Here is an 11498-nt window from a genome sequence, read left to right on the forward strand (position 1 = left end):
GCTAATGCTCTTGCACTTTCCTGACCGCCTTGTTAGCTGTTCTCGCTCCACTCTGGCACCATGCCCACGCCGTGGACCGAGTGGTACTGGTGGGGCGAAAGGGTTCGAGGCACGCCGTGGGAATACAGGAATTCTGCGGGCTGTAAGCTGCTGGGGGGGGACTGGATGCCGGTTTGAGGTCCACACTGCCGGACGATGGGTTGGTGAGAAACGGAGGTTTGGTGCTGAAACATGCTATGGGTATCTCCTATTTGGGGAGAGGTATGGTTGGCCACGCTGCTGAGCCGGGGCATCAGCGGCCCCGAGGTGAAGTGGGCAGAGAAATGCTGGTAGGGTAACCTGTCCATCGGCTGCATGGCAGACACTGTGCAACTGCTGTAGGCTGGCACGCTCGGCCAGGTGTTACAGCTGATGGCTTCTAGGGTGGGGACCGGGGAAGCGGAGCTGGCATACATACATGCTTGGCGCTGGGCTGATTCAGTCCTGTATGAAGTGTTCAGTCCCTGCTGCTGGGGGTAACTGGACCTGTAGAAAGGATCCTCTTCTGCTGGAGAAGTTTCCATGTAGGGCTTCTTGTAGGGATGCTCAGTGGTGGAACATTCCTCATCTGTTGGGAGAGAAAACTCGCGGTAGCGAACAACAATACTATGCCCTCGGCTGAACCTCCCGCTCCACAATCCTCGTTTTACCAAGGACACAGTCTGCGCAGAGCTGATCCAGACACTCCTCTCAGTTATGTCAGTGTAAATCCGGATCCCTTCCTTGGAATCGCCCTGAATCGATCCTGCTGAAAAAAAACTTGCACTTGGCCCTGCCTGCTGGGCTGGGGAAGGGATTAGCTGGGAGCTCTGGGAGGAAAATCAGGGCTGTAAGATGCTGGAGGGACTCCGAGGCTTAGCTTGCTTGGTGATACCCCATGCACACCCCCACACCACCAAGCTCCTTGTCTCCTTTCTGCTGCCAGCACTTTGAGCAGAGCAACATCTGCCTGCGGGTAGAGCGCACCTCACACAGGTCCCCACTCCCAGCTGAGAGGCTCAGAGCTGATGCTGTGCACTAAAAGCCTTTACAGTGATGTACTTTCACGATAAATGAGACAAAAATGGAGATCACAATAAAAATCCCCCCGGGAGAGCACCAGCAATGGCAGAGTTGAGACAATCAGATTTGGAGTTTTACAGCCCCGGTCTTTAGCTGTGCCAAGGGAGCTGGGCACATAAATCCAGGCAGGGCTGTGTGCCGGAGCCAAGCGTAACAAAAAAGAAAAGTAAATTTCACAGCTAGAAACAACAAGGCAGAGCTTGCAGAGCCCTTTGTTTCCTGCAGCATCCCGGGCCAACAGAGGGAAGGAGATAAACAATTTAGGTGAAATCTCTAGGGTGAAGCAAAATGAATAAATGAATATGCACTTATTTATTCATTCGCAGGGTCATCAAATGAAATCCAGCTCTGCTGGAAGGGATGGCAAAGTTCCCAGGGATGAGCGCTTCACCAAGAGATTTTAAGGACAGCGAGGCAAGGGAAGGGGAGCTTGTTCTGACCCAGATTAACTTTGCTGCAGCTTCAAGAACAAGATTCCTGGTGCAGCCAGAAAAACATCCCACTTTGCTTAAAGCCCTCTTGGCTGCACCCTTTCAAGGGGGGTAAAATCTGAAAGAATACTGCTGGAAATGGCCCTTTTCAAATTTTATCAACCAACGCGTTTTGAGCTGTAATTTTTTTCACCCCCGAAATACAAAGGCGAAAAACCACTTCCACAAAAAAGAGGACTAAAAGCATCTGCCCCCCAGGAAGCACTTGTGAAAACCCAGGTGTTGCTGCTGGGCGGCTCCAACGCGCGTGCCCACGGCTCACCCTCAGGAGGTGCGGACGGGCAGTGCGGGCACCTTGTGTTTCTTGTAAACATGCACACGCGCGTACCCTTCTTGCTATAAACAGCCGCTTTCTCCTGGAAGCTGCACCCACCCTAATTGTAAAATAACCCATTAGTCCCACTCAGGTGTCTACCAAGGCCAGCAAGCCCAGCTGGAACAACTGCTGTTGTTAGTCTTCTGGGCCTGACAACCCCAGAAAACATCAGGCACTGCGGTACACACCATGGGGACTTTCCCCTCGGTGTCCTTTGACTGTGTAGCAGCAGCCGCCCGCAAATTCAGCTGGAGAGGCACATCCCATTTCATGCTTTCTTCCTGACAAGAGCAAAACCTGGTTCCTTAGTCCCAGCAATGCAGAGCCCTGATAACCAAGTTATCGTCCTCCTCTGCCTTCTCTTAAACCGGGACAGAAAGTAGGATGGGATAAGCGAGCAATGCAATCACATCTTTAAAACAGCTGAAACAGAAAGCAGATGGACCCAAAAGTGTATCGCTCTCCTTAATCCTGACCCGGTTGGTTTTATGTAGGAGCAGTGGGGAGGATGTTGTCCCCTGAAAGACAAAAACGGGAAGCACCGGTCTAAGCTCCCTCCCGAGCTATCACAGGAGGTACGTCTGGAAGAACAGCCTGAGCTCTAGCTTTTACAGACAGCCTAAAAGTTTTGGATCCCTAACCCACCACTGAGTAATAAGAACACTAGGGTGGAAAAACAATGTCTTGTAAAATGAAGCATTGTTCTGCTAATAAAGTTTTCAGCATTAAACCGCATTACTCTGCTGGCATTAGAAATCATTGGCTTGGGGTTTGACTGTTTACTTTATTTTTATTTTTTTCAATATACAACACAAAACAGTCAAACTCTGTTTTTCCGTTGTGTAAAAATGCGCCTGACTTACAACCTGAGGTTGCTGATTTTTCCATTTAGCCCAGACGTTTCGCTGCCTGCCGCAGCCCAGCCAGGCAGAGCCGCAGTTATGGATCCACTTCCAGAATTCATCGCAGGTGAAGAGGGAAAAACAAAAACAACCAGCATTTCAGTGGAAACCCCATAGGTGCCACCTCTTCTTCTGTAAGCTCTTGCGACGGCTCTGCTGGCCTCTCTAGAGCCAGGCTCACTGATGTTGTGTGTGGAACAGGCACCATCACTCCAGGTTTTAAGATGTGCAAGGACACCGCACCCATCTCCAAAGAGGACACGGTCTCTAACAAAGGATTACAGCCTACCCTAACGGCTTCTGCCTGCCCCCCGGCCCCTCCTCCTGATGATTTTCCCATCTATGTAACCTGAAAGTGCTGGAGAGGGAAGAGAACAGTCCATCTTCATCATCAGGTGGGATGACGCAGTCCAGAGATCTTCAGCTGATGAATTTACACTGGTCCAGGCTCTCTAGTCTGATCTGGCTTTGTCTCACCACTCCTTGGAGAGGAGACCAGAGCCAGCACAGAGCAGGTGAAGTGCATCCCCATGGTGTGCAGAGCAGATCTGGGGGTGGGAAGGGGACATCTTCAAGTAAGAGAATGGCAAAAGGAGGACAAGTCAAACAGGGCTCTCACACAACGCTGAAGGCTGCAGTTTGAAGTCATCTCCACCTGCTCTGGAGCCTGGACAGTGTGTCCCAAGGCCATAATCCTCTTCCTGCAGGTCCTCTCACCTCCTCAGCATCAGCGTAAGCTGGACATAGGAGATAACTGTCTGGTCTACTTGGGGTTTGATTCTTGATGTTGGTTCTCTGATAGCACTTTATTGTCCTTTTCCTGTCAGCACTGAGCCCTAGGAGGTGCTGGGCACCTCTGGGAGATGCTGACCATCCTGGGACATGCTGACCATCCTCCACGTTTGTTGCTATTCTTGGAAGCCAAGAGTGGTGATCAGCTCTTGTGACCAGCCCCTCGATACTGTGCAAACCTCAAAAAGCAAAAGGTTCTGCCAAGCAGGGGAAGCTGCCAGCGCTTGGGAGAAGCTGCTCCGAAGTGGATCCAAGGAAAACGGAGCCTGCAGAATGGGGTGGAAACTGGCTCCCTCACAAGGAATTTGATGATCTATCTAATGAAGGAGCTTGAGTGAGAGCATAAGCAGTTCCAAGATTTCCGGTATTTACTACTTCCAGCTGGGCTGTAAATACCACACAAATGGCTTTTTAAATGGAATTTTCCCAATTCCAAGATTAGGGCCATCCAGAATGAAATGCAAACATGTAAAATCTCTGGACTTCAGGGTGCAATGGGCCCACCTCTTCCCCTGGCGTAAATCAGGAGAGCTCCTTTCCAATTCATGACAATCAGCCCCCCGGGACAGAAGACAATGAAGAATGGGACCCAACTGTTTTAGCTTTTAAAGCTCACCCACACTTCCAGGGCATTACAGTAGGTTCATCCCGACTTTGTGAGGAAGACACAATGGGTGATTATCTCTAACACTGTTGTTCTATCCAGTCTGGTTTCTAGTATGAATCTAGCATGAGCCTGAACAGCCAATCACAGCGTGCAAAACTGACAAGGGTTGTCAAAGAAGAAAAGAAAAAGGCAGATTCAATCAAAATGAGCATCCCTAAAGGGCAAAGCAGACGTACGTCCTAGCACATGAAACCTAAGACGTGCTAGTTGTTTCAGCAGTCGCACGGTTTGCAATGTGGCTGTGTCGCATTGCGGGAGAACGCGACAGACAGGGGTTTGGGGCAGAGACAATCCAACACGAAAGCTGGAACCTCTTCCAGAGGCAGGGAGTTGCCGGCACTGCCTGCAGAGGCACAGGAGGCACCTCCTGATGGGAGAGCAGGATGCTTATATGAAGCTGCTGAAACTACGGCACCACAAGCGATGTGGCTGCACAGCAAAAGCTGGGTGCACACCAGCCCCCTGAGTATCTCCCCACCGTGCAGGCAGGCTCTTCTTCACCCTCGGTGCCCCAGCAGCCACCTTGCTCTGGGCTCCACTGCATCTACCCAAGCTGCAAACACCTCCGGCTGCAGGATAGCTCAAGCCTTGGCCAACTCATTACACCTCCTAACATCAGCAGGATGAGCAGCATGTCCTGCAAGAAGACATACCCTCCCCTTTTGTCCTACAGATTCTTTGAGTGAAATAAAAGCTGGGTGGTATGAGGGAGAAATCAGTTCGATCAATGAAGAGGTCTATCCACCCTAACAGTGCCTGTTCTTGTGCAGAAGGGGGAAAGGCATTGCTGTAGCTCCACCGACCTCAGCAGAGCAGGAAGGAGATGAAAGACATATTCTTCCCCGCGGGCAGGGTCATGTCCAAGCTAGGTGGCTGAAGGACACGATCCTCGCTGGTTGGAGCCGGTGGATTCTGCCACGTCCCTCTTCTCCCTCAGAGTGCCAACATGACAACTTTTATAACCTCCCCAGGGAGAGGCTGTTCCAGTCGCCTCCTGTTCAGCATCACAAGCATCCCAGAAATCTGCCAAGTGGTTGAGATTGTGTAAGGCTGGGAGGGACCAGAGGTTTAGAGGGATGGCTTTTTAGTTCACAGGAAGTCTGAGGGAGGAGGATAACACAAGGGAAAACAAGCCCCGATGCCCTAATTGGGACATGGGGCTAAAATGAAAGACAGAAAGCAAGCTGCCTGCTGGTAAGTCCTTTTGGCCTTCTCCAAGCACAACAATGAGAAAGGGAGAGGTGGAGAACAACCAGAAAAAAGGCAAAGCTCTAACTGGTCTTTGTTGCAGCCTAAAAATCCACATCAAGAACTGAGGCCCACTCCTTGGTAAGATACAGGACTGGAGTTAATCCATCCTCTCAAGACCAGTCTTTTTGTGAAATTCCACAAGCAGTATCAGTGTGGAGCTGGGATACAACGCAGGATGACTCTCGCCTTGAGGACTGCCATTCCTCAGCCTTCTGCACGTTCAGAAGGTGCCTGGAGCAGCGACCCCATTGCACCACACCGGGGTCATCCCCAATGCTGCAACCCTGCACTCCCACCCGGGCACCAGGAATTGCCAGATTTGGGGCTCTGGGATGTGTCCTCCCTTCCTTCCTCACCCAGAAGAGCATCAGCTCCCTGAAACAGAGGAGCCTTCAGAGATAACATTCCCTCACAGCCCTGCTGCTCTCCCCTAATGTAACTCCATATCAGATCTCCAGAGTGAATCCATCTTGACTTGACAGCTAAGAACAACACCGTCAACCACAGAACTAAATCTTTGTCTTAGGTCACCAAGGAAGTAGAAGTTGAATAAGGTACCTTTGGGTTGCTCAAATACAGACCTATTGTTAACCGAGCCTAAACCAAGACTTGACCTCCTGATTAAAAAGGATGCAGAGAAACATCACGAGATGTCAAAGCTGGAAGGCGCCGTATCTGAGAGACTATCTTGGAAAACAGTGTGGTATTTGCTACAGAAGATACAGACACCAGCTGGTCTCAAACCCAGTCGCATTGCCTTCTGCCCCCGCGAGCACTCATCCATAACCACAGCCTTGAGAAAAAGAAATAATCCGCTTGAGAGAAATCCTAAACTGACTGCGGAAGAGTCAATGCTTGAGGAGCTGATGATCCAACAAAATCAATAATACTTCCAGTCCAGAAAAGGGACAGAGGTGCATTAGGAGTGAACATGCTCTTGCTTTCGTATTTTCTTAGATGGTGTGGCTTGTTAAAAGTTATGCAGAAAAGTAGGAAAGCAGGAGAGCTATGAAGGAAAGCTTAATATTTCACTTAGAAAGGAGAGGCTGGAAAAGGAAGAAAAAGAGGAATGTTATAGGTGAGGTTATTTTCCCAAGTTCAATAAAGATCCTCACTCAGTGCTAGAAGAAAGTGCCACGCTCAGTCTGAGTTTGAGACGAAACCTTGGATCACGTTCTGATTTATCTGAACAGAATTGCTCATCTCTAGTGACTTTTTTTTCTTTTTTTAAATTAATTTCACTTTGCAAAGAGCTGCTTGGCAGCTTACGTTGGCTCTCTGTTTCCCATTAACTTTGTGTTTCTTTTCTTTAAGCCCTGGTGGCTGTTTTCGATTTACTAGATGCATGGGGAGGGGGAAAAAGGCAGAGGGAGGAAAGCAGAGGCTCAGGCTCCTGAGACGTACAGCTTCACGGAAGAAGCCGGTGGTATCGGACAGGACACTGCTTCTCTTTGATTAAAGCATTTGGCGGCTTTGATAAAAGGCCCTTAACTGCTTGTGCCACTCAAGGCATCGTAGAGATAATGAGGGGCCATCAGCCGTACAGACAAGGACTTGCTTTGCCAGTCTCCTGCACTTTCGCAAGGGCCACGCAGGCCAAAAGGGGCCGGGGAGCTTATTACAGGGCAGATAGTCGTCTCTTTTGTGACAATAAGAGGAAGTGAGATAATTGGGGGATTGAGGGAAACCACCCATGGAGACACCACTTAGCGGGAATCCCAAAACTGGAAGGAAACCTCTGTTGATTCCTTATCACGTTACAATGTGGAGGCGAATGATGAATTGCCCTGCAGTGAGGGGACACGCAGCAGTCGGAGATTGTCCAAAGGGTTTGTTGCCATTTGGGCCAGCTTGTTTTGGTTACTTTTTCCAAAGGGGAAGAGGAGCGGTGAAAGCTCAGCTCCCAGGGCAAAGGAGCACCGAGGACGGATCGCAGGCTGAGGAACGCCAGGGGCGAACGGGACCTGCCTTTCCCTCGCCAACGGCGGGGCTTTGCAGCCACCCAGCCGTGTCCCAAAGCCTCGCACCCGCACGGGGGTAGCAAGGGCCACACACCCCACCTCTGGCCTTAGGGGACGCTCTGGGAGGCCTCTGCAACTCCTTATTCCCTACCTTACAGCTAGCTCAAGTCTAGCATCACCATTTCCAATCACAGTTTTGATACACTCTATACGAGCACGAGGGTTGCCTGGTCAGCTGGAGGGGTCAGAAAATGATGCCGCTGTTTTCCACTGTTTGGCTCAATCTCACATCAGGAAAATATTAAGATTTATCGACATTTTGTTTTGCATATATACTTGTACACAACACACGTGATGTTACAACATTGAGGGGATTCACGAAGGATGTGAGAGAGATTTCCACTGCCCTCCTGCCTCATCTGCCAGTGCTTCCCAGCATCCGCTACCTTAGACTGTGTGGCTACACTGCACATCCCAGAGTGCCAGGGGTTACGTTACTAAAAATAATGACATATGGCTGGCTGATAGGACCGTGCAGGGAAGCAGGAAGGGATCTGCTGCGGAAAAAGGCTACCGGGCTGCAGAAATTCTCGGTGCATTCAAATGCCATGGTGCATGCTGACTCCTATTAGCTTTTCTCGTGCAACGTAGACTAAATCCTGAGAAAAGAGAATAGGGGTAGGCAGTAACCATCTCCTGCCCACCCCATAGGGTTGCATTCAGCCCTGGAAATCCCCTATTTCCTTCTGAGCGTCTGGGGTGGAGCTGATTTGAGGCTTTTGTGATCTGAGACCTGCAAGTGTTTCTGCACCTCGCCATTCATGTTGCTTTGGGAGAGGAAGGGAAAGACTGCAAACCTGCCTGAGAACAATTATCCCATTGATATCATGGGGCTCTTCACGCCAGGACGAGCTGAGCAGTCAGTGTAAAACCCTCACAGTTTGATCCCTCAAGCTCTGTCAAAGCACGTCAGTCGCACCAGAAGGGAACGAACATGGATATCATGATTTTCAATCCCACGCCCCGTTCATTAGACCGAGCATTTAAGTGGAATTGCTTTCTGCATACACAACTGTCTCCCAACTGTGAGACTCTTAGTCGAAAACAGTGCAAAATCCAAGCTGTCAAGGTATCTCCACTTGGAGATTAACCCTGTCTGAGGGGCTATGGAGACAGATAAGTCATCTTTATCTCTGGCACCAGCTATCTTACTGAATGTGGATTCAACGTGGGTGAAAGGTACTGCCACCTCTCGCTCCCAGCCCAGCAGCAGAGATGGGGTTTCAGGCTGACACCAGTGAGAGAAGTTTCCCAGCCCAGGCCGGGGGACCTGCCTGCCTCCAGCACACAGCCCTCATCCCTTGTCATCCTCAAGTGTCACCGAAAAGCAGGCTGGGGCTGTCCAGCCTGTGGGCGAGGGGAAACATCAGAAAACAACGCTGACAGTCGTGTTAGGAAGGGGAAAGCCACCCAGCAAGCGTTGAGCGGGGAGCAGCCGAGGCCTGACCTTTTCTCTTGGTGCAGTGGTAGATCTGGCTGTGCTCCTGGGAGATCGGGTAGGGGTTGGCAGGCGGTAGCAGGTCCTGGGAAGTGCTCGACACCCCGTTCTCGCACTGGTACTGGGAGCCCAGGTTGGAGGAGGCAGAAAGGACCCTGGTCTCGCCACTGAAGGGGCTGTGATTCGAGGACACTTTTTGTCTCACTGTGCTCCTGGGAACAACCGGGTACTCTTTACTAAAAGCAAAGAAATAAAAAAAAAAAAAAACAAGGCAGAAAAGCAATCAATTAATAAATAGATCAGTGAATTAATAAATGAAGGCAGCACATTAGTGTCATGGTGTTTGTTTAGACTTTCAGGAAAACAAAGACATCCCTCCCAGGAGGCTGCAGCCCCGTCACACTTTATCGGTGCAGCACTCTCTTCTATTTCACTTTCCTTTTAGTATCTTTCCCTTTAGAGTCGTGCCTTTTCCACCACAACTGCTATTTTACACCCATAGATCAAATAGATATATGCAGTTATAGCAAAATACTCAAGATTTATATTTACATATTATGATAGCATTTATAAAGTATATACTATTTATACCGTATATTTGGATGTGCACATGCGTGTAAATAAAAACCTCATTTCTGCCAAGCTGACTTGGAGATGGATTAAATATTTAGGTCTACTTCTTCCCCTTATGGTAGTTGTCCCCATTCCTTTTCCCCAGGGTCCGCCAGCCTGATTGTCCTGGATGGGGGATCCCTGGACCAGAGAACAAGCTCCACTCCAGAGTGCTCAGAAAAGAGAAATAAATAAATCACCAAGACCTGATGCATGCCAGAGACACACACCTCAGCAGAGCCAGGCTGGGAGGGTGAGCACTGATGGAAAGTCTGGTTTGTTCCCTTGCTCTGAAATCTGGTTTGAAGCAGGGATGCTTTGCCAACGCTGGCTGGAAGCCCCTCTCCTACAAGACCCTACAGTGTGTTTTGGAGACATTTCTCCAAGCACATCAGCAACGCGACTGGACAAGACTGTTCCTGCTCTACAGGATGGAGAACTGAAGCTGCGTAGCGGGTCTCAGAGACTTCAGGCGAGGAGCAAGCCTCCTCCTGGGACTGTCTCCAAGACAGCTGGGTGCTCCCTGAACCCAAGGACTTGGTAAAATGCGTAAAGATCAGGTAGCACAGCAGCACCTCGGAAACTGCCACCAGGCTCAGAGCAGCCACAAACCAGAGCCCAGATCCCAACACAAGCTTTCTTCTTTGAGGCTATAACCATTGGACCAAGCTGGCTTTGAGGTATCCTACTCACCTGCCCAAAATCGTTATGCTGGAGCAAGGACAGATCCTTAAATCCCGTCAACAAGCTCACCTGGCCACTTGCACATGGAGGAGGAGCACTGAATCTCCAATTACACCCCTTAGAGAGGACCTATCACTGTAGCAACTCAGAACTTATTTACAAAATTTAACAATACCAATTATATAAACCTACTCACAGCAGGGAGCTTTCATCCAAACCACTGCTGTGGTGGCTGCCAGAAACATCAGCAACCGAGCTGTAATGGAGGGGAAACTCACCCAGGAGCTCAAAACCAAATAAATGTGTCTCTCATTGTGCCACAAAAGCTTTCCAAACCCCGGGCACTGGTGGCTTGCCAAGCAGAGCCTATTCCAAAGGTGGGGTTTCTTCCCCTGGAAGCCCAGCAGCTCCTCCCCGCAGGAGCATGGCTTTCCACCCACTTCTGCTGGCTGACCAGGCAGCTTTTTCCCAGAACTGAAGTCCAGGATGTGCACGAGGAACAAGAGAGAGATGGACTGGGAGGAAGCAGAGACTTATCCCTCAGATACACAAGACAGCAATGGATGCCAGGGTGTGTGGTGGGCTTCAGAGGACCTCTCTGCCTGTGGACACCCAGTGCTAGCATTTCCACCCCAGTAGCACTTGCTGGGGGGCAGCTTTGGTGGCTTTTCAGGAACGTCAAGAGTTATGGCCTTCAAACCTTCTAGGTTCTAGGGGGTCTCCCAGCCCCACCAGGTTCCGGTTTTGAGCTGCCTGCTCCTGTCGTGCTCCACCTCCACACAGGGATCCTTATGGAAACAGTACCAGCATGACACCCCAAAGCGGCATCCCCACCATGTTTCCCTTCCAAGGACACAAGCCATAGGGAGGTGACACATGGAGCTTGCCCTTAGCTCTCCTCCCTAATGAGAGGCTGCTGCTGGTTCCTTCTTCCTCAGCTCCAACACCTCCACCCTCCATCCCGCCCAAGAAATGACACAGCCTTCCCCCCCTCCTCGCCCCCAGTACCTGTGAGCTATGATGGAGGAGGAGGAGGAGGAGGAGGGGGCACATACCATGGCCTGATGCCACATCATGTTCTCTGTGGCTCTTTTGGAGGATGTAGAGATGACTGCAGTCACAGTTCCTCCCTGCTTCAGTGAGGGAAGAATTGGATGTCTCTTTGGGGGTGTCATCCTCTCCCCATTCACACGAGGGATTAGATCTGCATGGGGGTTTCTTAC

The 11498-nt window shown here is 50.4% G+C and overlaps 1 protein-coding gene across 1 annotated transcript; it reads right to left on the reverse strand.

Moving 5' to 3' along the window:
• Positions 1–4: 4 nt before the first annotated feature.
• TBX5 (T-box 5) lies at positions 5–9215 on the reverse strand (the record flags this gene model as incomplete). Its single annotated transcript, XM_009585143.1, has 2 exons — positions 5–607; positions 8989–9215. Coding segments are annotated over 2 exons (802 nt in total), but the record flags the coding sequence as incomplete, so codon positions are not given.
• Positions 9216–11498: the final 2283 nt, after the last annotated feature.

The sequence above is a fragment of the Fulmarus glacialis genome, unplaced genomic scaffold, assembly GCF_000690835.1.
Source record: "Fulmarus glacialis isolate BGI_N327 unplaced genomic scaffold, ASM69083v1 scaffold23989, whole genome shotgun sequence".
Taxonomy (NCBI): Eukaryota; Metazoa; Chordata; class Aves; order Procellariiformes; family Procellariidae; genus Fulmarus; species Fulmarus glacialis.